Raw genomic sequence first — 27042 nt, forward strand, 5'->3', positions numbered from 1 at the left:
ATTAATATGCTTTCTATATGGAGTGGTAAACATCATGACCAGTCAACTATTCTACGACTAAAGATGATGTCCTGCCATTTTCTGGCTAATCTAGAATAAGAAAAGTGTAATATTCTAATTAGACCAGAGGACCTTCTAGAAGAGGCAGCCACCATGGTGGCAGGGGCTGAGGCTTATTGGCCTGCTTCTTCCCAGTTTGGCCTTCATCAGCTCTCAAGGAATGGTTTTTAAATTAAAGAAGTAATAGCCCATTATAATGCTGATGGCAACAATTCAGTAGATCAGGAAAAATTAATGAGGCAAGAGTGAGGGGAGAATCCAGGGAAGAACCCATAGAGGTTTTTATTCTATGACAAGGTGCCATGCATGAGTGAAAGGGGTTGGCCTTACCTGGGAGCATCACCAGTTCATCTATAGTCACAGGAGTGAAAAGATCATGTGGCCACATATGCTAGTAGGTGGGCAGATGCGTGGTGGGCAGTGGAAGTTCTTTTCAGACTTATTTTAGTTTTCTCAGAAAAATAGTGAGCCCGTTGGCAGCTTAGAATGAGGACGGTGGGAGCACATTGGTGTTCTGGAGAGAGAAGAAGGCATGAAACCCTGGAGAGCGGGCCAGTGTATAGACTAGTGCTGTACAGTATGGCCCACTTGAGGGAGCAATCACAGATTTAAAGGGGGGATATTCAACACAGTCAAGTTTTTCTCCAGTCAAATTCAGCTATGTTGATACAGGTGCTTAACCAAGTCATGGTTTATCTGAGTAAGTACAGCAAAGAGAGAGGCAAGAGTGTTGAGTATATTCCAGGAACTGATTATTATTGCCCATTAAATTTAAGCTGGATAAAATGAAGGATTCCATCAACAATACCATGCAGTAGCTACTACAAGTAGTATTTCTGTTTTATTTTTTAAAATATATTTTATTGATTTTTTACAGAGAGGAAGGGAGAGGGATAGAGAGTTAGAAACTTTGATAAGAGAGAAACATCATCAGCTGCCCCCTGCACACTCCCTACTGGGGATGTGCCCACAAACAAGGTACATGCCCTTGACCGGAATCTAACCTGGGATCTTTCATTCCGCAGACCGATGCTCTGTCTACTGAGCCAAACCGGTTAGGGCAGTTTCCTGTTTTACACATGGTGCCACTGATACAAAGGTTTTCAATGAGAGGTCATATGACTTTTCAAACTCACACTTCATAGCAGACACTGGGTTTAGAACCCAGATCTCCTAACTGTTCAGCCCATTTACTACCTACAGATGCATGTATAGTTGTAATCTAGTAAAGTTGACTCTGGAACAATTCAGTTTATTTCTTGCTCTATATCATAAAAGTGGAATAGCACTTTACATGGAGAGCATTATAGCATCTGCTCACTACTTGCTGCATTTCCAATACATACTGCACTGTTTTTGCTGCATTAATTTGCTCATCCATTTGTTGTCTCTGATAGGACTGTCCTCATTTCCTAATCATCACCCTCTCCTTTTGAAAACATAGGCATCCTTCACACCCACTTCAAATGCTATGTTTTTGTGAAACCTTTCTGGGTGGTTCTACTTTTCTCCCTCATCTCTTTCCCCCCCCCCAAACTGGGTACAATTTACCCCCCCTTAAATATATTTAGCATTATGTTCTTGTTTCTCTTATGAGATTTATCATATTCTATCTTATATATTTGTGAACTGATGTCCCTGCCCCTTCCATGACATATATATGAATACATGTACACACATACATAGAATGCAGGGCATGTTTTACTCATCTTTGTATTAAGTGCTCTAAACTTACACATAGAAGGTGTTCAAATCTTACTTTTAAATGAATTTATCAGTAGATGTGAGTATATCCCTGGAAAACTCTTGACAAGGAAGGATTTTAAGATGATAGGCAAAACTGAACAGAGGCTAGCTGGTGGGCTTGAAACAGCACCAGACTTGGAGATGGGCCTCTGTTACAATTTGAACTATCCCTGGTTTGCTTCTCTGTGAAATAAGGGATCAGACAATATCGGTAGTTAAAATATTCAGCTGCACTGGAGGTTCCAGTAATCCCTTTAGGGGCTTTCACAGCCTCCCCAACCAAAGCAGCTCTGCTCTTTACTTTTATCTGTATTTGTATCTTCATATCAATATAAAATTGTATTCAAATGAACGAACATCACTAGAAATACTTTGAAAATCTTTGGACTAAATGATCTCTCTGATGGCTCCTCACTTGAATGTTCTTTGAGCCCTACCTGTGTGTGTGTGTGTGTGTGTGTGTGTGTGTGTGTGTATGTGTGTGTATACATAAATGTGACTCTATACTATGAGAATTTAAGTAGAGAAAACATTTCCCTACCACCAAAGCTTAAGGTAAACATGTATAAAATATTAAGCATATATAACAACATAAAAGACTAAGAAACATACAGTACAGTTTAAATCCAACGAGATTATAAAGCCTTTCAAAAGCTGCCTTCTACTTCTTTTTATGTCTTCAGCTCCAAGTCTGACAATTTCTGAAATAAGAATGAGGTTCTAATCACCTCTTAGGGGCACTTACTCAATTGAACACTTTTTTTTTTAGTATTGTCCCTGAGAATTTATATGTTGAAACAAATATTATTTTAGTTTAACTTCATTTGTATAGTCCTTTATAATAACAATAAGGAATTTTTAAAATTGTGTGTGTATGTAGATCATCTGTATCTTTGGATGTTTATTAGGGGGTATTATAAAATATTTGGTATAAGAAAAGTGTTGTGTTTGATAGACTTGAGAACTACTGGTCTGTGCTCTATGCTTGGGTGCTTAGATGTTTGGAAATGATGGTACAATAAAGGATCATAATGAGTGGTTGACATTTAAAGTGATGTAGGAAATTAGAGAATAGAAAGATTTGTTGATCTGGGTAGTCATGCAATGTCTGATGGAGAGGATTGTTAAAGGGGATCTTGCATATTGAGGACCAGGCACTTGACTTACCTTTTCTTAAAGAAATGAATGACCAGACTTGTGAGAGAGACCGAGAGAGCTATTTTTAGGTAGGGGAAAATCACAAAATTTGAAGTTGGAAGGGCACCAAGAAATTATCTAGGCCAGAAATCCTTAGTTCAGAGTTGGTGTCACCCTTTGGGGTTCATGGGTATGCTTCAGGGAACACATGATTCCCCTGAAATTTTGTGTAATGTTTTGCATATTTTTCTTAGAGGAATTGGGTTCATAGTTCTCACTGGATTCTCAAAGGGGCCCATCACCTTTAAATACTCTATTTTCCGGTGTATAAGACGACCCCCAAATTTTACAGTTAAAACATAGGTTTAGGCCTATATTCACTGTATAAGACTATCCCCCACTTCAAAGAAAAGACTTAATTTGCCGTCAAGATCTGCAGGTAATTTTTGTGCAATTTTGGTCTTTTGCCCCCGATTTTCGGTTGACTTTTTTTCGTTTCAAAGGTCGTCTTATATGCCAGAAAATACGAATGGCTACTGATCTAATCTTACTTTAAGCTCAAGCAGCTGTCTTTGCTCAATTAGCGAACAAGATGGGGACTGAAACCCAGCCAATTAGCGAACAAGATGGGGACTGAAACCCAGATCTTTTTACTTGTAGTTTTTTGTTAATTTCACAACACTCAATTAATAAACAAAAGCAGAGGCAGAATTAAGCTACCATTTTATAGTAATTGGTGTAAAAATCAAACAACTATCATGGGGTCAGTAGTCTGCCTGTCCATTTCTACAACATTTGCAGAAGGATGAGCTTCATTTGTCTCCAAGTGAAGTAATATTTTAATTTTTATGGCTAAAATACACATTCATTTGCCAAAATAGCTTTCTCAGCTGAAGGCACACTCCTTGAAAGATAATATTCTGGAGGCTGTTTCTGTAGTTCCTTTCCAATTGGCACTGTTTTTCTGACCTGCAGTGACCTCCCATTTTCTCCTAATCAAACCAAAACAGCTTTGCCTGATTTGTCAGATTCTGTACCATTGTAGCCTACTTAGCCAAGGAATATTCTGTCCCTCAGTCTGCCTAGTGTCCATATTATTGGCACTCTCTATTCTCCCAAAATCTTTTCATTCCTACATCTGTATTTCATGTTGTTCTCCTACCAGGAATGCCCTACATTTTTCTCCTTTATTTCTAGATCCCCAACATAAGGTCCAGCTTAAGTCTAATTTCCACAGATCCTCCACTAGTTACTCTTGGCCATTTGTACTTCCTCTGAACTCCAGTTACATTTATTGCTTTTCCTGCACAACATAGCACTTGTGTATTTCTGTAGGACTTTACATTGGAAATGCTTCAGTGGTCACCTTGGGAGTGGGGTTCTAGGAAGTACAGGGTGAGACTCTGGATACTCCCAATCCTTGCTTCAGCCAAAGCAATTCCACTCTAGTTTTATATCAGGGCAATCTGCAAATGTTTTTATTTGAAGAAGTGGTTTAGCTGTACCCACCCTCCTCTCAAAAGTGGTTTAGCTGTACCCACCCTCCTGAAAAATGCTCGCTCTATCTGGTGTGCTGTTTGGCTCAGAAATGTTAATTTACCAGGTCTTACACTAGTACTTCAGACTTAATATGATACTACCATTCCTGACTCTGTAATGCAATTGGTTCATCAGTAGTCACAAAAATATGCAACTGGTGCAATTTTGAGCACAAAATAAACTTAGAAAATGGTTTTATGATTGTATTGCTCAGATCTTTGGGGGGGATAGGAGACAACATTATCTGAGAAATTTACCTTAATAAAGAACTCAGAAAAAGAGTTCTGGTTGATGTTTAAGAAATAAGCCTAAAATGATGGATTGTTTTCCCTTTTGGATATAAAACCAAATCTGATTTAAATCTGATTTACATATACATATTTCTGATTTACATATACATATTTAAGAGGAACTCATATTGGCATCCCTACTCACCCAAAGTTTAGCCAAACTTAAATATCATATTCATGCATTCATGTAAGTATTAAATAGTATTACTCAACTCACAGAATGATGCACAGAGTATCATTTATACCTAAAAACCTAGGAAGGATTAAATTCAGAAGTTTATGGCAATAATGATTAACATAGGAAATGCCAGTTTCAGACCAGTTATTTCAGCTTTCTGTATCAAATCAATTATATATAAAGACTTGAGTATTTAAATTAGTGTGCTATCAACTTGTTAATACTCTTGTTTTTGTTTTTGTCTTTTTTCCTACTGTCTGCCTGGCTCATTGTCTTCACCTACAGGTGTACTTTTTTGTCGGCTTCCAAAGATTACTAACTTTTTTATCTATATCATTAAAATTGAACTGCCTTGGCTATACTGCTACCTTTCTGCTGCTTCCATTAATGCCTTCTTCAGCAAAATAAGGCTTTTGAAGCCAAAGAATAACAAGAAGTAAACACCATTTTAGAAGCCTTGCAACTATGAATCTTAAGCTAAATGTGCCCACCATTATTTTGCTGCCTGTCCACTTGTTAATAACAATATACAGTGCCCTTATATTTATTCCATGGTATTTTCTTACCAATGCCAAGAAGAAAAACGCCATGGCAAAGAGAATAAAAGCTAAGCCCACTTCAGACAAACCTGGAAGTCCATATCGCTCTGTCACACACTTCGACTCACTAGCTGTCATAGACATCCCTGGAGCAGACACTCTTGATAAACTATTTGATCATGCCATATCCAAGTTTGGGAAGAAGGACAGCCTTGGGACCAGGGAAGTCCTAAGTGAAGAAAATGAAATGCAGCCAAATGGAAAGGTGTTTAAGAAGGTAAAACATTTTTGGGCTTTTACTTTTTTATTTTAAGGGGAGGGTACATTTTACTTGATCATAAATCAAGTGCCTTTTAAATATCCCTGCCCTAGCTGGTTTGGCTAAGTGGCTAGAGTGTCAGCCTGCGGACTGAAGGGTCATGGGTTTGATTCCTGCAAGGGGTACATGCCTGGATTGCGGGCTCGATCCCCAGTAGCGGGTGTGCAGGAGGCAGCCAATCAATGATTCCCTCTCATCATTGATGTTTCTATCTCTCCCTTCTTCTCTGAAATCAATAAAAATATTACAAAAAAGCTTTTAAAAATATATAATTGCATTCCATTCTGGTGCTGTGTAACTAATTCTCTGAAGGTCGCCATAGTTTCTGAATATTCACCTCAGGGCAACTTTAAAGTTTCATACTTTGAATAGTTTTTTAATTGCTTGCTTGGATAAATGTACTAATTATAGAGAATGTCTCATTTTAACAGTTAATTCTTGGAAATTATAAATGGATGAACTACCTTGAAGTGAACAACAGAGTGAATAACTTTGGTAGTGGACTCACTGCACTGGGATTAAAACCAAAGAGCACTATTGCCATTTTCTGTGAGACCAGGGCCGAATGGATGATTGCAGCACAGACCTGCTTTAAGTACAACTTTCCTCGTAAGTGCCTTGTATTTTTGGAGGGGGGGAGAGAGGGATTTGTTTACATGTGAAACTGTCTTGAGATCTTTAATTTTTTGAAGTAGGTGTCCTTTAGTCATTTATCTGCCTAAATTATGTTTGTAAAATAGCATGTAACATAGTTAAAATATATGTGACAATTCCTGTTAAAGTGAATAACTTTGAAGAGCTAATATGAGATTTGGTTGCTTAATGAATAGAATTTAGAATTTTACTTTTTAATTGGAAGTGAATTGTACTTGAAAGATTTGGGGTTTGGGCCATTTTTAGGAAGTGACCCACAAATAATCACACAAAAATAATTGCTTCAGGTAATTCTAGTTCATTGTTTCACTTCAAGGTCTCTTATTGTACTTTGCCCATTTTACTTGTGAAAGAAGCATGTGACAGCTTGAATTGGCATTAGATTATGTTGTCCAGGAAGTAAAATTGAGTATATTCTTAGCCATTGTTCAAGAAATTATATTTAATTATTAATAGCCCAGAACAGTGCCAGCACTCAGTTATTTGTTGAATGAAATAGAACACTATAGGCGTGGTGTAGGAATCAAAGGTTTGCATTTCAAACTAACAAAAATAGGTAATATGAAAATGATCCCCTGTATATGCTTCACCCAACTTTAACAATCAGCAGCTTGTGAAAAGTAGCAGTTCTTAACAATGTTGTTGTTTTGGTTACCAGCCTAGAGTTGAATTTCCAAGCCTATCTAAGTTTAGCAGATGTCTTCTTATTCTAACTATTCTGAGTTTCAGTTTATGTTTTCTGTCAGATCCTAAAGAGTAGATCTCCCTGTCCACTCCAATTTAGGCTTAGAAGTCTCCAAACAGTGTGAACATGAGACCCACAGAGAAAGCTTCTTAGACAGAGTGAGAATATGATTTATGGCCTATCTTCTGACTTGAGATCCTCAAAATGTGAGGATTCTCAAGGACTTATCCTTTTTTTGGCACTATGACCAATGAAAGTGTGTGACACAGGGGAGCCCTTGCTGGAATAGCTCTGACCTTCATTGACAGGTCAGCCAGGCCATATAAAAGAATGAAATCTTACCATTTTCAATAGCATGGGTGGAACTAAAGGGTATTATGCTAACAAAGTAAATCAGTCAGAGAAAGAAAAAAATTCACTTATATGTGTAATCTAAAGAACAAAATAAATCAACAAACAAAATAAAAACAGGCTCATCCATACAGGGAACAGACTGATTGTTACCAGAGGGGAGTGGATTGGAGACCTGTAGGGAAAAGTGAAGGGACTGAGAAGTACAGATTGGTAGTTAAAAAATAGTCATGAAGATGTAAAATATTTCATAGGAAAGGAAATATAGTCAATAATATGATATGTAATAACTATGTATGTGCCAGTAAGTTACTGGAAATATCAGGGGGAACGCTTTGTAAATTATATGATTGTTTAACCACTATGCTGTACACTTGAAATGAATATAAAATATTATTGAATGTAAAATGTATCTAAGAAAAAAAAATTTAAATATATTTTATTGATTTTTTACAGAGAGAAAGGGAGAGGGATAGAGAGTTAGAAACACTGATGAGAGAGAAACATCCATCAATCAGCTGCCTCTTGCACACCTCCTACTGGGGATATGCCCGCAACCAATGTACATGCCCTTGACTAGAATCAAACCTGGAACCTTTCAGTTCTCAGGCTGACACTTTTATCTACTGAGCCAAACCGGTTAGGGCAATCTGAGAAATTTTTTTAAAAGTTCAGCCAGAATCTATTGGCCTTGATCATCTTAAATTACCTATTTTTGACCAGTCGTGGCACTTCCTGTATTTCTGGGTTTCTTCAGGTTTCGAAAGTTAGAATTCTGAAAATTTGTGAGGAAAATTTTGGAATACTGTATCAGGAAATTGGAAGCAAGGTTGAAGTATAATATAGCAAAGACTGTGAAGTCAAGTAAAATAATAAAATATATTTCCTTCTGTGAGTATGCTGATCATTAAAGGCTGATTTAAATACTATACTGAATAAACTTTTATCATTTAACTTTTGTGTTGTTTTTTATTTATTTATTATTATGTAGTTGTGACTTTATATGCCACACTTGGCAGTGAAGCTGTAGTTCATGGGTTAAATGAATCCGAGGCTGCCTATCTGATTACTAGTGTTGAACTTCTGGAAAGTAAACTTAAGGTACGTATTACATTTTCTTTTAATTATGGTAGTGTTATATGACAGGACAGGGAAATGTTTCATAATTGAGTTTACTGCAGGCCCATATTTAATAACTGAATTCTTTCTCCTCAACAGACTGCATTGTTAGAAATCAGTTGTGTTAAACATATCATTTATGTGGACAATAAGACTGTCAATAAAACAGAGTACCCTGAAGGATTTGAGATTCACAGCATGCAATCAGTAGAAGAGTTGGGATCCAAGTCAGAAAACTGTAAGTAAAGCAGTTAAAACAAATTTATTAACCTATTCATAGTTGTTTCAGTAGGTTAGGAAAAGAAATGATGTAAGTGAAAAGCCTAAAATTATTTGATTAGAAATGTTTTAAAATGCTTGAAAACTAGCAAACCCATATATTTATTATTCAAGTTTTCCTCTAAAGCTAACCACTGTTTTAAAATTTACTAAGTAGTAGAGATGTACACAATGGTTCAGACTTGATGGTGGTTGCTGCCTAACTTTTCTTTTTTTCAAATAACCTTCTAATTTAGACCTCACATAAGAAAAAGGTATCAGGCCTTCCATTCAGTACATTTTAAAAATGCTTAATTCTACTGATCTTAATGATGTATTAGGGATTGCAAAGCTGTTTAGTTGGTATTTCATTAGAAACAAGTCAGTCCACCTTGTAGCAAAATACCAGTTGTGGAAATTAAATAATATACTGAATAAATATTTATCATTTAACTTTTGTGTTTACTTTTTATTATGTAGTTGTGACTTTATATTTCACACTTGGCAGAGAAGCCAAGAGGGTTGAAAAAATTAAACATTCCATTTAAATATTTTTTCTGCCATGTTTAATATGAAGGTAATGATACTTTACTAGATGAGGAAAGGATTCATTTTGGCAGAAGAAAATGTTGGTTGAACCTCTGTTTAGCTTATGAATATTAGATCATTAGTGACTTAACATATGTTTTCAATAAAAGCAATCAAGTATAGGACTCTATCACTTGTGGAGCATGACATAGGGGCTGATATTTTACCAACTTGCAAACAAGTAAGTGAGCTTGCCACCACTTCTTGGAGATACAAGACTCCTGAATCAGATATGAAGGACAGTTGTTTAATCACAGCAATAGCAGTACCCAGAGTTCTAGTATTTATGTTGCTTCCTTGCACTCCAGTTTGCACAGGGCAATGTGAAGAAGGTTAGATGACACCTGCATTTGCAGTGGGTTGTGTTATAGGAGAGGAACCCTGATCTTAGGAAACCTGAATCTTAACAATGAGCAGTAAGCATACCTGTTCTCTGCCTTGGAGAAAGAGATTATGTATATTTTACTGGACAGTAAGCAAGCCTATTCTTTGCTTTGGAGGGAGACTCTATCTCTGTCTTCCAAGGCTGTTAACTGTGCATACTTTCTTGAAATATATTCTAGAATAAAGTCAATGCTTACACTCACAAGATATGTGGCAATTTGAAAGACTGTGGAGAATTGTCTCTCAGCATCAGGTTGACCCTGCAAGATTGGGATAAACTTAAATGTGAAGTCCTGATCAATAGGGATCTGTTGCCAATTCTGCTGATTTGTCAAAAGGTTTTGACAATAAACTATGGAAATATTGGGTCCTTGTATCTATAACATAATAGATCACTAGTTCCACTCATTTCTACACTAGATAAGACATCTTTTTGTGATAATTTATCTGAGTAAATAGTTATTATGATAATAAGAAGTGTAATATTGTATACTTAGAGCTTAACATATAGGGTGGACAAAAGTAGGTTTACACTTATAAATACATGAAACAGTTTATTCTTACATTATTAATTATCATATTATTTTCCATATAAACAACTTTAAACCTACTTTTGCCCTACCCTGTATTTACTACTGCTGCATCCATTACTCATCAAATGAAGGATTTAGTTCAAATTTCCTTGGTTTAAAAACTCTGACAGTAGATATCTTTAAAGAGCATTAGCATTAGTCAATTTATGTATAAATTTATATATTTGGTTATTTCAGTGGTAAAATTACACTGAAATGGGCATAAACTGTAATTCAGTTTCATAAACTAATTTTTTAAAAGTTTATTTTGTAGAACAATTATAGATTCACAGCAAAACTTATGGGAAGATACAGAGAGTTCACATACCATATACCCCCTGCCTCTACAAACATACTGCCTTCTCCCACTGTCAGCTTTTCCAAATAGAATGGTACATTTGTTACAATTAATGAGCCTACAGTGACACAGCATAGTCACTCAAGTCCTTACTTTACATTAGGGATCATTCTTGATGTTATGCATTCCATGGGTTTTGTCAAATGTATAATGACATGTGTCCACAATTATAGTATCACACAGAATATAAACTAATTTTTAAAAATCCAAGAATTTTGTTTAACTTTTATTTAATTCTGATAATCTATCTTTGTCTTCTTGGACATTTTGGTATATTCTGGGCTAGCAAAGAGGTTACACAGAAACCCCAATGTGCAGTTTAAAACTTAGAATATTAGAATATTAGAGTTGAAGTCACCTTAAAGATAAGTAACAACAACAAAAACAGAACCCAAGAAAACTCAGGGTGGTGATGGGTATATATATTATCTTGATTCTAGTGACAGTATCATGGATATCTGTGTATGTTCCAGTAATTAATGCGGTGTTTTTTCATTCATTTAGCATGCGTTCCTCCAAATAGGCCAACTCCTTCGGACATGGCTATTGTCATGTACACCAGTGGTTCTACTGGCCGACCTAAAGGAGTGATGATGCATCATAGCAATTTGATAGCTGGAATGGCAGGCCAGTGTGAGAGAATTCCTGGCCTGGGGTAAGAGAATCATTCAACTTCCTTTTTAGATATCAGAATTGACATTGGCATTCTCTGAACTTAATCTATATTAAAATGATGAAGTTGTTGACATTTCTGATTTACAATGCCTTTTTAAAATAAGCTAAAATGTTTCTCTTATTTTGTTTTAGACCAAAGGACACATATATTGGCTACCTGCCTTTGGCTCATGTTCTAGAATTGACAGCAGAGATATCTTGCTTTACATATGGCTGTAGAATTGGATATTCTTCTCCACTTACACTCTCTGACCAGGTGACAAGCTTTTAAGTATATTGGCATGACCATATCAAGTTTCATTATTTGGCTGAGAACATATTACTAAAGCATGGGATAGTTTAGCTCAGCTAAAACTTATCCTTGACTTCAAAAACAGCTCCTATGAGCAATGAGTAGCTATTGTAAATAAACTTGTTTTTTACATTGTTTTACCTACATATTTTTAAATTATTTTGAAACTAATAATTTTTTTTATCTTACTTTTCTCTATTAGATTTTTATTTCAGTGAGCTAGGACAGAGAATATAAACCACCTTTTCTGACGTATTACTCATGAACGTTAGAGGGTTTTTGGAGAGATTTGGTGGTAGAATTTTGGCCCTGTTTTCTGTAGAGTTATGCTGTCCAATACAGTAGCCATTAGCTACATATTGAAATATTGATTAATTAAAATTAAATCAGAAAAATTCATTTTTTTTTATTTTTCTATCCACATTTCAAGTTTCCTGTGGCTTCCATATGGATAGCACAGATAGTGAACTTGTCATCATTGTGGAAAGTTATATTGGATAGCATTGCAGTATATCAAAAGCAGCCCCCATATATCTACCCTGAGTCAGTCTTCTCCCTTCCTTCTAGTTAATAGCAGGAAGTCAAATAATGGGTAGGGCTAATTCATGTTTATAAGCTCATTTGAATTCACAGATCTAATACCTACTGTCAGGAGCTCTGATTAATTTCTTCTTTGGCTGTAGAAAAGCTTTAGCCAGACACTGTAGGGGTGGGGAGAAGAGCTTCTAAGGGAGTCGTGGAGCTCAGAATGCTGAAAGACAAATTGACTATAGGTAGCAATGACTTGGTTCTCTCCCATCATTGGGGGGTCCCATCACTGAAGGCCCAGCTGTCATTTTTCAGAATCCCTGGCAGTGCTGCCTTTTATTTGGGAGTCTTGATGAAATATGCATTTAGTAGGAAGATGTCCCCTTGGTGTTCACATTTAGAAATTGTAATACTTTTTTTTTTTTGTAGACATACTATTTTAGGTGGAGGTTAGGTAGGTTTTATAATATTAAGTTAAATATCTATATATTTTTTCATTTTTAAAATTTCTTAATTGATTAAGGTATCACATATTTGTCCTCAGCCCCCCATTCCAATCCCCTACCATCCCCACTCATGTCCCCACCCCCTATTGTCCTTGACCACTGGTTAGGCTCATATGTGTGCACACAAGTCCTTTGGTTGATCTCTCCCTTTTATCCCCACCCTCCCTTTGAGGTCCAACAGTCTGACCCATGGCTCCTTATCTTTGGGTCTGTTCTTGTTAATCAGTTTATGTTGTTCACCATTTCCCGTAGATGAGTGAGATCATGTCCTACTGGAAATATACTTATAAGAATAAAAAAATGAGACAAGCAATAATGGTTATGCTGAAAGGCATATGAATCAGTCTGTAGTGAGCTTCTTTCTGGGCCACCAGTTCTTTTGAGACCCAATTTCAGTGTCAAACAGTTCCTTATGTGTATATGTCAGCAATGATATTTCAGTTCTGGATGGTGGACAAATGGTGATAATCCAGGTACGACCCTCTGTGGTTTGGTCCTGGGCAACCTGCAGTGATACATAGCTGCTGACTGCTATTATGGCAAGGCGTTGTCAGCGTCTTCCATCTCTGGACTGCTTCTCTTCTGTCTTCATGGTTAGAGTAGTCCTGTCAATTCCTCTCTGTTGCCTGAATCCACATGGTCTCAGAGTTGTTTTATGAAAATATACAAACATATTCTTGATCTAATGTTAATAAAGGAATATTTTCTATAAATTTGACTTGGGATCCTTTTGCATTTTTTGCCTAAATGATTTTCCTCTGGCTTGTTTTTGACACCATGTGTGTTTTTCATGGGTGTCTTGATGTTAGCATTACAATTAATTTTCTATAAAGTACAAATGACCAAGGTGTTTGATGTTATTGGTGAGTACCTTAGATGTAATTTACTTACAGGATTTTTTTCCTTATATGATATTCTTCTGCTTTCCCCTTTTTTTGATTTAAATATTAGGAGGCTTTTGAAAATTTTACAGTGTAGTCTTGATAGCTTTTAAATTTTAATTTTTTCCACTATAAGATGACTACTTTAGGTTATTTTCCTGTTGTGAGATTTTATCATGAAATAAACTACCAATAAAAATTTTAGTTAACTCTTTAGGGACAGCTTTTTGTCCAGTGCAATTAATTTTTCTAGAATATTCGCTTATTTCAGTTAGCCAATTTAAATTAGCTGAAAACTTGTCTACTATTTTACTGTTACTCTAAAACAGTCTTATTTTACCATGTAAATATTAGGGGAAAGGATTATTTGCCTTCTTAAGTAGGCCCTGAGCATTCCTGGTGGTAGGCTGGATTTAGATATCAAAAATCCACTTCCCCACATCATGGGTACAAGACAACTCAAACAAGTCTTGTTGTAGTGAGAGAGCAGCTGCTGTCAGCCAAGTCTCTGTCTTTTACCAGGGTCCCGAGTTGAGCTGGGCATGGGAAGTTAAGCAGCCATGGGGGCAGGAGACTCCCTCAGCAGGGGTGAAGGTTCAGGCCCCTGAAAAGTTGGGAGGGTGAGGGTCTATGCCCCACCTCAGTTGACTCCTAAGTTCTCTCCTGGTGGCCCCTCTTTGACTGTGCCTGTCTTATGTTGTTTCTTCCCTGAGGAATCTTACCCGTCTCTGGCTAACTAGCCATCCTCTGGGGCCAAGCAGGGTGATGTGAGGTTCAGTTCTATCTCCTTGGTATCCTATGCCCCGTGGCCTCCATGTCCAGCTCCTGCCTTAGGATCCCCTCGCCTGCTGGTGGGGCCCCAACACTGATCATATATCTTGGGGAACCCAGATTTCTTCTCCAGGGAGGGCCCATCTCGCCCCACTGGGTGAGAGACAGATCCATGGACCAGTCATCACGAGGCTTCAACCTTGACATGAACAGGAAGCTCAGACAGCAGCTGTGGGCAATTAGATTGTGAGAAATGGGTCCCTCTTGGCCAAAAGAGCAAGAGGGACCAGTATAGAATGCTCAGGTGCTTTCCCAGGAGGCCCTCTACACAATGGAAGGGATTAAATCCTTTCATGTCCTTTTTAAATTGCTGCAAGACATTCAAAGAGTTAATTCGTAAGTTTGCTTGGGATAATTGTATATTATGCTATTCTAATTCTAGAATATCAAGAGATGTGTTACCTTTGTCTCCAAGCACCTAAAACAGGGGTCCTCAAACTTTTTAAAGTGGGGGCCAGATCACGGTCCCTCAGAGAGCTGGAGGGCCGGACTATATGAACTACTAATTCCTACTGTAACACCTTGGCTGCGCTCACTGCCCAAATAACCTGGTGGGCAGGATCAGACTCCCCTGGGGGCTGCATGTGGCCCGCGGGCCGTAGTTTGAAGACCCCTGACCTAAAAGATGTTTTTTATTGATTCCCAAGGGTTTGAAGTACTATTATTAGTAATTGGGGTAACACAAATCTGGAAAAAATGTAATTACATTGTAGAATAATATCATGTAAGGATATTCTTTGTTCTAGGCCATGGCAATTCCATTTCATACTGGCTGTCCATTTCTTTTTCTATAGACCAGGTCTTTGTTTCATTTTCTGCATCTCTCCAAGGGGCTAGTAATGATAGTAGTGACACCCTTTCTTTGGTGTCCACAAAAGCCAGAAACCTCTCTTTAATTTTACACACATAGAGGCATTGCTTTGATTTTGTGTCGTACAAAAGGGAAGCTGGGTGGAGACCCCTGTGTAATTACACTTTCTTGCCCCTCCCATGGTCCCCCTGGATGACCAAGGTGTTTGGTATTATTGGTGAGTATCTTAGGTGGGGGTTCAGCCCACGTAAGGAGTCTTACCTGTGAAGAGTCAGGAGCATACATCCAAAATACTTCCCCATTTGCCCCAGGTAATATTACCGTACATCTGATGAGTACTAACAGGGCTAGGAAGGCATTCTCAGGCATTCTTGGGTTTCTGGTTACCTCACAATTTCTTCCTTGAGGCTATACATTCTGGTTGGCATTTCTCTATCTCTGCATCGATCGATCTACAATATTTATCATCTATCTGTCTATCTATCTATCTATCTATCTATCTATCTATCTATCTATCTATCTATCTATCTATCTATATTTTCCCCCATCAGTTTATGTTGTTCATTATATTCCACAAGTGAGTGAGATCATGTGATGTTTATCTTTCTCTGCCTGGCTTATTTCACTTAGCATAATGCTCTCCACCTCCATCCATGTTGTCGCAAATGGTAGGAACTCCTTTTTTATTGCAGCATAGTATTCCATCGTGTAGATGTACTATAGTTTTCTAATCCATTCATCTGCTGATGGCCATTTAGGCTGTTTCCAAATCTTAGCTATGGTGAATTGTGCTGCTATGAACATAGGGGTGCATATATCCTTTCTGATTCATGTTTCTAGTTTCTTGGGATATATTCCCAGAAGTGCGATCATTAGGTCAAATGGGAGTTCCATTTTTAGTTTTTTAAGGAAACTCCATACGGTTCTCCACAGTGGATGCACCAGTCTACATTCCTACCAGTCGTGTAAAAGAGTTCCTTTTTCTCCGCATCCTCGCCAACACTTGTTGTTTGCTGATTTTTAAAAATATATTTTATTGATTTTTTTACAGAGAGGAAAGGAGAGGGATAGAGAGTTTTAGAAACATCAATGAGAGAAACATCAATCAGCTGCCTCCTGCACATCCCCTACTGGGGATGTGCCTGCAACCAAGGTACATACCCTTGACCAGAATCGAACCTGGGACCTTACAGTTCACAGGCCAATGCTCTATCCACTGAGCCAAACCACCTTGGGCTGCTGATTTGTTGATAGCCATTCTGACAGGTGTAAGATGGTACCGCATTGTTGTGTTGTTTTTGTTTTGTTTTGTTTTTTAATATATTTTATTGATTTTTTTCAGAGAGGAAGGGAGAGATATAGAGGGCTAGAAACGTCGAGGAGAGGAAACATTGACCAGCTGCCACTTGCACACCCCCTACTGGGGATGTGCCCGCAACCCTTGACCGGAATCGAACCTGTGACCTTTCAGTCCGCAGACCGATGCTCTACCACTGAGCCAAACCGGTTTCTGCAACCGCATTGTTGTTTTGATTTGCATCTCTCTGATGATTAATGACTTTGAGCATGTTTTCATATGTCTCTTGGCCTCCCTTCTGTCTTCTTTCAAAAAGTCTCTATTTAGATCAGTTGCCCATTTTTTGATTGGGTGGTTTATCTTTTCTTTGTTAAGTTGTATGAGTTCTCTCAAATGTTGGAGATTAAACCCTAATTGTTAATATCTTTGGCAAATATGTTCTCCCATGCAGTGGGGTTTCTTGTTGTTTTATTGATGGGTTCCTTTGCTGTGAAAAAGCTTTTTATTTTAATGTAGTCTCATTGTTTGTTTTCTTTTTAGCTTCCATTGCCCTAGGAGCAGTATCAGTGAAGAAATTCTCTAAGCATATGTCTGAGATTTTCCTGCCTGTGGATTTCTCTAGTATTTTTAGGGTTGCCAGTCTTATGTTTAAGTCCTGTATCCACTTTGAGTTTATTTTTTGTGCATGATGTAAGTTGGTGGTCTAGTTGTTTTTTGTTTTTTGTTTTTTGGGTTTTTTTTTTGCATGTATCTGTCCAATTTTCCCAGCACCGTTTGTTGAAGAGACTGTCTTGACTCCATTGTATGTTCATGCTTCCTTTGCCAAATAATAATTTAGCATAGTGGTTTGGGTCGATATCTGGATTCTCTATTCTATTCTATTGGTCTGTATGTCTGTTCTTGTGCCAGTACCATGCTGTTTAGAGAACAATAGCTTTGTAATACAGCATGAAATCTAGTATTGAGATTCCTCCTACTTTATTCTTCTTTCTCAGGATTGCTGTGGCTATTCGGGGTCTTTTTTTATTCCAGATGAATTTTTGGAGTGTTCTTTCTAGGTCTGTGAAATATGCTGTTGATATTTTAATCGGGAGTGCAATGAATCTATAGATTGCTTTGGGTAGTATGGACATTTTAATGATGTTGATTCTACCAGTCCATGAACATGGTATGTACTTCCATCTGTTTACATCTTCCTCTATCTCTTTTTTCAGTGTCCTGTAGTTTTTTGCATATAAGTCTTTTACCTCCTTTGTTAAGTTTATTCCTAGGTATCTTAATTTTTTTTGGTGTTTTGGTAAATGGGATTGCTTTTATAGTCTCTCTTTCTGTAAGTTCATTATTGGTGTATAGAAATGTTTTCTTGGCATTGATTTTGTATTCTGCTGCCTTGCCGAATTCATTTATTAAGTCTAGTAATGTTTTGATGGAGTCTTTAGGGTTTTCTATGTACAGTATCATGTCATCTGCGAATAAGGACAGTTTTACTTCTTCTTTTCCAATTTGGATGCCTTTTATTTCTTCTTCTTGTCTGATCGCTATGGCTAGTACTTCCAGCATTATATTGAACAGGAGTGGTGAGAGTGGGCATCCCTGTCTTGTTCCTGTTCTTAGAGATATGATTTTAGTTTTTGCCCATTGAGTATGATGTTGGCTGTGGTTTTTTTTGTGCTGAGGAAATAATAATGATCCTTCTATTCCCACCTTGCTGAGGGTTTTTTATCAGGAAAGGGTGTTGGATTTTGTCAAATGCTTTTTGTGCATCAATTGATATGACTATATGGTTTTTATCTCTCAATTTGTTTATGTAATGTATCACATTTATTGATTTGCAAATATTGTACCATCCCCGGGATAAATCCTACTTGTTTGTGGTGTATGATCTTTCTGATGTACTGCTGCATTCGATTTGCTAGAATTTTGTTGAGGATTTTCACATCTATTTTCATGAGGGATATTGGCCTATAATTCTCTTTCATTGTGTTGTCCTCTGGTTTTGGTATTAGGGTGATGCTGGCTTCATAGAAGGATCTTGGAAGTGTTCCTTTCTCCTGAATTTTCTGAAATATCTGAGGAGGATAGGTTTTAGTTTTTCTTTGAGTGTTTTGTAAATTCCCCTGTGAAGCCATTTGGCCCCGGGCTTTTGTTTGCTGAAAGCTTTTTTTTTTATTATTACTGCTTCAATTTCTTCCATAGTTATCATCCTATTAAGATTTTTAGACTCTTCCTAAGTTTTGGAAGGTTGCGTCTTGCTAGGAATGTGTCCATTTCCTCCAGGTTGTCTAGTTTGTTAGAATAGATTTGTTCATAGTATTTTTTAACAATCCTTTGTATTTCTGTGGAGTCTGTTGTTATTTTTCCTCTTTCATTTCTGATTTTTTTTTATTTGGGTCTTCTCTCTTTGCTTCTTGGTTAGCCTGGCTAGAGGTTCATCAATCTTGTTTATCCCTTCAAAGAACCAGCTCTTGGTTTTGTTGATCTTTTGCATTTTTTTTTGTCTCTATGTCATTCATTTCTGCTTTGATCTTTATTATTTCCTTCCTTCTGCTCACTGTGGGATTTTCTTGTTGCTCTCTTTCTAATTCTTTGAGTTGTTGAGTTAGATGATTTATTACCATTTGTTCTTGTTTTTTGAGGTAGGCCTGTAGAGCTATACACTTCCCTCTCAGTACTGCTTTCATTGTTTCCCATAGGATTTGCAATGTTGTGTTTTATTGTCATTAGTCTCCAGGATGCTTTTAATTTTTTCTTTGATCTCATTGATAACCCAATCATTGTTTAGTAGCATGCTATTCAGCTTCCAAGTGTTTGTATTTTTTGGAATGTATTTATTGTAGTTTATTTCTAATATTATGCCATTGTCGTCTGAGAAAATGCTTAATATGATTTCAATCTTTTTGAATTTGGGGAGACTTTGCTTGTTTCCCAATATGTGGTCTGTTTTTGAGAATGTTCCATGAGCACTTGAGAATAACGTATATTCCATGGTTTTGGGAATGAAATTCTCTGAAGATGTTAATTAGGTCCATCTGATCTAGTGTGTCGTTTAGAATTGCTGTTTCTTTGCTGATTTTTTGTGTAGTTGATTTATCCAGTGATGTCAGTGGTGTATTAAGGTCTCTACTATGATTGTATAGTTGTCAATTTCTCCCTTGATATCTTCCAGGAGATTTTTAATGCATTTGAGTGCTCCTGCATTGGGTGCATAAATGTTTATCAGGGTTATATCCTCTTGTTGTATAGATCCCTTTATTATTATGAAGTGGCCTTCTTTATCTTTTGTTATGGCCTTTACTTTGAGGTCTATTTTGTCAGAAATAAGTACTGCTACCCCAGCTTTTTTTTCATTTCCATTTTCCTGAAAGATGATTTTCCATCCCTTCCCACTTTCAATCTGTATGTGTCCTATTTTCTGAGGTGGGTCTCTTGTAGACAACATATATATATGGGTTGTAGTTTTTTATCCATTCAGCCACTCAATGTCTTTTGAGTGGAGCATTTAGTCCGTTTACATTTAAGGTTATTATTGAAAGGTACTTGTTTGTAGCCATTTTTATTTTTTGAGACTGTGTTCCTTCTTACCTTTTCTTTTTACACCATTCCCTTTAGCATTTCTTGCATTGCTCTCTTGGTAGTGATAAATTCCTTAGCATTTTTTTTTTGTCTGTGAAGCTCCTTATTTGCCCTTCAATTTTGAATGATAACCTTGCTGCTTCAATTTCTTGAAACTTGGATTCAGTATTCTTGGATTCAGTCCCTTGGTTTGCATCACTTTGTAGATTTCCTTCCATTTTTTTCTGGCCTTATGTGTTTCTGTTGAGAAGTCATTTGATAATCTAATGGGGGTTCCCTTGTATGTAACTTTCTGTCTCTCTCTTGAAGCCTTTAAGATTCTCTCTTTGTCCTGAATATTTGCCATAGTAATTAAGATGTGTCTTGGTATGAGTCTTTTCGGTTCATCCTGTGTAGGACTCTCTGAGCTTGTATGACTTTTTTCGTTGCTACAAGGGGGAAGTTTTCTGACATTATTTCTTCAAATATTTCTTCTAACCCTTGTTCTTCTTCCTGTTGTTCTGGCACCCCTATTATTCTTATGTTTCTTCATTTCATGTTGTTCTATAGTTCCCTTAGGCTCTCCTAGTGTCTTTTTTTTTTTTTTCCTCTCCAATTTCAATTAAGTTTGGCTGTATTTTGCTTCCCTGTCTTCTAGTTCATTAATTCGCTCCTCCGCTTCTCCTAGTCTACTGTTGAAGCTTTCCATGGTGTTTTTTATTGAAGCTATATCACTCATCATTTGTTCTTGATTCTTACATAAGTTGTTGATTTTTTTTATCCATTTCTTATTGACTCTTGCAAAATATCTATATTTTTAGATTTTTTTGAGATTGCAGTCATCTTTTTGGGGGGGAATGTTTTTGCATGTAAACTTAAAGTGCACAATCCTTAAGAGTATTGCTTGATTAAATTTAATATATGCATATAAATGTAGATTTTTGTGGTGATTGGCACCTAGATCAATGGGGGGAAAAAGAACCCCAGAATGTCCCTTGTGTCCCCTCATAGTCATTACCACTACTCTATCTCCAAGGATAATCCAACTCTTTTAAGTGGCTTAACCATGATAATATGTTCTATTTTCCAAATAATTACCTATTTTGTACTTTAGGGACCACAAACCTCTTTGTAAAATGGAGAACATGCTGTATTTCACTAAGCTACTCAGCTATTTAAAATCCGCTAGAATAGTAATGGATAAAATAAGTAAACTACCAAGTAAACTGCTAAACAGAGCTTGATCTAGTGAAGTCGTAATAGATCTATGAATGAAACTGGAGCTTAAGTTATTTTTAAAATTTAAATTAAAAGTTGTGCTGATTACATTTGCTGCATTGTAGTTAGTTTTTCTTATGTTCAGAGATGTTTTCAAAACAGCTTAGGAAGTTTCAATAAGCTTTGAGTGTGATTTCCACCCCAGCAGAGAAGTACACAAAGCCCATGCTTTCACTGACTTCATGAAAACAATAGCCTCAGTGTAGGGATCGGGGGCAGTTGGAGTCTGTTGCTGGTCTGACTTCATTCTTACTGTATCTCCGGCCAAGTAGTACATTACAATCCTGTTATAATATTGTCAGGGGCATTCATACCTACATTTTTTTAAATCCTCACCGGAGGATATTTTTTCCAATGATTTTCAGACAGAGTGGAAGGGAGCAGGGCCAGGGTGGCATAGGGGGAGAAACATTGAAACTTCAATGTGAGATACACTGAATGATTGCCTCCTGCAAGAGACCTGACTGAGGCTGAGGATGGAATCTGCAACCAAGGTACGTGCCCTTGGCCATAATAGAGCCTGTGACCCTTTGGTCCATGGGCTGATGCTCTAACAACTGAGCAACCAGCCAGGGCCTACCTACCTTTTTAATAAACTTTATTATAAAGAGCCTCAATCTGACCAGGAATCAAAAACCCAAGAGTATCCCTTACATAAGAAATCAGAAAAAGGTAGAAGACCAGAGAAACCATGTTGGAAGCCAGCAGATGATGGCAATATGGTCAAAAGTAGGGGTTAGTGTAATCATAATAAAGACAAGAACTGAAATATTACTAAGAATAATAAAGAAAGCCAGGAAGGACTCCTTGTAGCCACTGCTATCCTGGAACCACTCTCTAAAGCAAAAACTCGTCAGCAGGACGTGGATATCAGCTTGGACTTGAAGGACATAAAAACCCATCTTTCTATAGAGCAGCCCTCTGTGTATGGTGTGGATTTGCAGGTTTCCACTTGCACATTTGTGTAACCCAAGAAGTTATTTTATTTCCTCTATTTGTCATAAATAAAAGTAAGATAAAAGCTATCAAATTCTACCAGAAGAACTTTCTATGTGGCAGAGCTGGTGGTACCAGAGGACCTCTTAAGAGCTGGTTTTCTTCTCACCTGTGTTGGCCACAGCTAACATGTGACACGGCTAAACTTACAGACTCACAGCATTATAGCAGATTGTTATTTTTATCTACCTTTTTAATAGATAATTACCAGTTTTTCTACCTACTGTTCTGACATTTGAAATCCCCTATAGTACTTATGTATATAAGTAAGAAAATAAATGATTGGAAAAAATATACATACATTTACAAATATATGTGCATATCACTACATGGTCACTGGAAGTGTCTTCAGTATTCTATCATCCACAATGTGATCAAGTTAGTATTTTTGTATATCAATTTATGTTCAGAGTGGTGACTGAGATGGTGGCTTTGCCTTCTAGCTAATCAAAGAAGGTTAAAATTATCTTCAATTTTCTTTTAGTGTTTCATTTACCTCAGGCAAGGGGTTTTGTTTTATTGAAAAATGCCTAGTCAGTGCTGTGTTTGATGGTAATGTTATTTATAAGTATGTTTGATTTACCAAAATATCCCATTCTCCTGCATCATAGTTTCTCCTCTAAGAAAGGCTGAAATGTGTTAGAAGAAATAATCTATGGGATAAAGCACTAAGGCACTTATACTTCAGACTTATAGGTTATGACAGTTTTAACCAATAACTCAAAGAGCAGTAGAAAATCATATTACATGTATAAATTTCTGCCTTTGTTATTGCTAACACTTAAATTATAACATTTTTTACTAAGGTTAGTTGCCCTAATCCTATTTACTTATTCTTTAATGTAGTCCAGCAAAATTAAAAAAGGAAGTAAAGGAGACTGTACTGTGCTGAAGCCTACACTCATGGCAGCTGTTCCGGTAAGTGCAGAGTATAAATGGCATTTGTTGCTTGCAACTTGGATTTTTTAAAAAGTAATGTTCTTAGGTATTTGTGGGCATTTTGAGATAATTTTTCTTGTGTATATTATGGCAAATATGTTTCTTCAAACCTTAGCTAAGTATTGGGAAAGATGAATTGGCAAACTTCTGAAATATATAAATGGTAGTGTTCACTAATACTTGAAAATTAGGTACTGAAAATGACCAAGATCAAATTACCTAGACTGAGGATTGGTCATAATACTTTAAAGGTAGAATATGTTCTAAAGATCATTTTGTTTAATCACTTAATTTAAAAATGGAGAAAACTAGGCCATCCTGCAGATCGGAGGCAGCATATCCAAGGTTACGGAGCTGGTTAGTGACAGAGCTGAGTCTAAAAGCAAGGCCTCCTGACCCTATGATGACTTAGAAAGCTGTCATTTGAGAGCTCTCAAAGAAAAACGTTTAATTCTCCTTATTCAAAATCCTTATGTGAAATACCACCTTTTATACAAGTAAGATGTTACATTTTTATAGACTTATAATGACAAATTCTGAAATATTTAATGCAATGTTGGTATAATCAAACAGATTCTACTGCTTTTAGGCTTTAGAAACTCCAGTGGGGATGGATGGGTATGACTACTGCTTGTATTATGATCAGACTTTAAATCTTATCCCAATATCTTTCACAGAATTGCCTTTGCACATGAAAAGTCTAAGATTAGATAATGAAGTAAGTTTTTCTAAGAATTAGAGATGAAAAATTCTTTGGGTTTTTTTAGCTTCTGATTATGAAATTACCAAATAACCAAAGAATTAGAATAAGTCAGAGTAGTGTTTACCCTTTTATTTAGAGGTGCTGTAGAATTTAGTTTGTAGAATACAAACTAAAATGTTCCTGATAATAGGTAGGGTAGTACTTACTATGTTCAAGGCACTGTGCTAAGTGCTTTATTTACATAGATTATCTCACTAAGACTCTAATTCTCCCTAAGACTCTGCTAGATAGGTCTTGCTATCCACATTTTATAAAGAAAAATACTTGCCTAAGGTTACATACCACATAGTGGTTGAGTTGAAGTTTGAATTCTACCAGCCTGATCCCAGAGTCTTATTAACCACTATGGTTGTCCATTCAGGATTGTTTTTGTTGTTTTGTTTTGGGAAATAGTAAGTTAGTTTTTAAGAAAATATATTTTATTGATATTTTACAGAGAGGAAGAGAGAGAGATAGAGAGTTAGAAACATCGATGAGAGAGAATCATCGATCAGCTGCCTCTTGCACACCCCCCTCTGGGGATGTGCCCACAACCAAGGTACATGCCCTTTACCGGAATTGAACCTGGGACCTTTCAGTCCTCAGGCTGATGCTCTATCCACTGAGCCAAACTGGTTTCGGCTAGTGAGTTAGTTTTATTATTCAAAGTATAGGAGTCCCTAGTAAACCCTATCAGAGAACATAGTTAGGGAGTGAGGGAGTGGGAAGGGTTAGGAAATCTAGGAAATAATGTCTGAATTTAAGCTTGAAGAATAAACAAGAATTAGCTAATATGCTGTGTATTTTCCATTTGTCCATTGTCCATTCTTCTTTACTTTGGGTGTTTGGAGGCTAACTTCTGTTAATGAATTACCAGGGCTTGCCTGCCTTCTGATTTCTTTTTGGGTTCAGCCAATTGTTAGCACTCATGAGAGATAAGAGGGTAGGACGTCTGAGACAGGGATATGCATGTTTACTATCTTTTCTCCTTCACCAATGCACAATGGGGGCCAGGAAGGGATGTGGGAGGTTGGCCAGCTGGGGAGGGACTGTAGGAGGGCTCCTGGGTGTGTCCAGCCTGTCTCGCTCAGTCCTGATTGGCTGGACCCCAGCAGCAAGTTGGGCTGCAATTTTGGGAGTCCAAATCAGGCATTGACCAGTCTCTTTTCCATAGGCTATAACCAGGTATTTTTCCTGGCTGCAGTCCTCATTCAGATTTCAGCAACATTTCTTTCCTTATACTTCTTCAGGCCTAGGGATAATAACTGTTGCTAGTCCATTGATGCTTCCCCAAACCTTTTTGGTTCCCTTAGCTCCTCACACTCATCTATAAATAGGCTTTTAAAAACATTTTTATTGAGAATTGTTTTTGGTAGGTTTTACTAGTATTTTCTGTTCTTTTCTTGAGTCAACCTAAAAGATCCACTTAATATTGTAATATTCACATTGTGAGAATTCAGAGGAAACCACTACTTCTTATAAGCAGTGCCTCAATTGAACATCATGTAATTAGTGTGAGGTAAAAAGGTGACTTAATGCGCTAATAATAAATCCTGATAATTTGTTGTAGTTGTGTATGTGCATTACACATTGAGGTCTTTCTGTGCCTGTGATTGGTATCTAGTATTGAAAGCAGCAGTACAAGTGATTCTCACACATCTGTCTCCTCCTAAATGGTATTTTAACCTCAACATCCCATACACTTTTTTAAAACCCTCACACAAGGATAGGGTTTTTTTTATTTTATTTTTATTTTGTGTGTGTGTGTGTGTGTCTGTGTCTGTGTGTGTTTCATGATATTTAGACAGAGAGGGAGAGAGAGAGAGAGAGAGAGAGAGAGAGAGAGAGAGAGAGAGAGAGAGAGAGAGAGAGGGGGAGAGGAAGGGAGGGAGGGGAAGAGAAGAGAGAAACATCAATCTGTTGCCTCCCATACATGCCCTCTACCAGGGATCATACACACAACCTTTTGGTGTACCAGATGACTCTCCAACCAACTGAGCCACCCAGCCAGGCCATCCTATATACTTTTATAGGATGATACAGCCCTTTTAGAGAACTTTTGACATTTCTCAATCACAGATCTAGACAAATATTTTAGTTATACAATAGTGACTCCTTTTGTGGAAGTGGAGAAAATAACATTGTACCACGTTTGAATGCCACAGGAGCCTCCCCACCCTCCAGTTTCACTGAGATATAATTGACATATAATATTACTAGAGGCCTGGTGCACGAATTCATGCATCATTGGGGTGCCTCCACCTGGCCTGTGGGATCAGGCCAAAAGTAGCTCTCCAACATCCCTGAAGGGTCCCCGATTGCAAGAGGGCTCTGGCCAAGCTGACTACAGTCCCTCCCCACCAATGCACAATTGGGGCCAGGAAGGGATGTGGGAGGTTGGCCAACTGGGGAGGGACTGTAGGAGGGCTCCAGGGTGTGTCCGGCCAGTCTCGCTCAATCCTGATTGGCTGGACCTCAGCAGCAAGCTAACCTACTGGTCAAAGCTCTGCTCCCTGATGGTCAGTGCATGTCATAGCGACTGGTTGACCAGTCAAATCTCTGCCCCCTGGTGGCCAGTGCATGTAATTGTGAGCATTTGAGCTGCCTTAGCATATCATACTTAGCATATTATACTTTGGTTGGTTGAACAGCTGACTAGACACTTAGTGTATTAGGCTTTTATTATGGAGGATGTGAATTTAACATGCACAATATGATTTGTATATATTTTGAGGTGATTACCACAATAAGATTAATTAACACATCACTTCACAGTTAACCATTTGTGTGTGTGTGTGTGTGTGTGTGTGTGTGTGTGTTGTTAGAACATTTTAGATTTACCCTCAGGCCACTGTCAAGTATGCAATACAGTCTTGTTAACTATTGTCAGAGTGCTGTACATTAGATTCCCAGAACTTACTCATCTTCTAATTGGAA

At 37.4% G+C, this 27042-nt stretch overlaps 1 protein-coding gene and 1 long non-coding RNA gene across 4 annotated transcripts in view; both read left to right on the forward strand.

Moving 5' to 3' along the window:
* LOC311615240 overlaps positions 1–27042 on the forward strand; it is a 974758-nt gene that overhangs the window by 404246 nt on the left and 543470 nt on the right. The window lies entirely within an intron of this gene.
* Positions 1–27042, forward strand: part of ACSL4 (acyl-CoA synthetase long chain family member 4) — an 88330-nt gene that overhangs the window by 41815 nt on the left and 19473 nt on the right. Inside the window, exons 3-9 of one of the 3 annotated variants that reach the window (XM_084870459.1) lie at positions 5236–5766; positions 6240–6417; positions 8490–8599; positions 8717–8855; positions 11282–11432; positions 11585–11708; positions 23271–23342. In XM_084870459.1, the coding sequence (XP_084726585.1) occupies positions 5416–5766; positions 6240–6417; positions 8490–8599; positions 8717–8855; positions 11282–11432; positions 11585–11708; positions 23271–23342 (1125 nt within the window). In that variant the 5' untranslated portion in view covers positions 5236–5415. The remainder of the gene's footprint in view (positions 1–5235; positions 5767–6239; positions 6418–8489; positions 8600–8716; positions 8856–11281; positions 11433–11584; positions 11709–23270; positions 23343–27042) is intronic. The other 2 variants (XM_084870461.1, XM_084870460.1) reach the window with 2 other exon arrangements.

This window comes from Pipistrellus hanaki, assembly GCF_964339955.1.
Source record: "Pipistrellus hanaki genome assembly, chromosome: X".
NCBI lineage: Eukaryota > Metazoa > Chordata > Mammalia > Chiroptera > Vespertilionidae > Pipistrellus > Pipistrellus hanaki.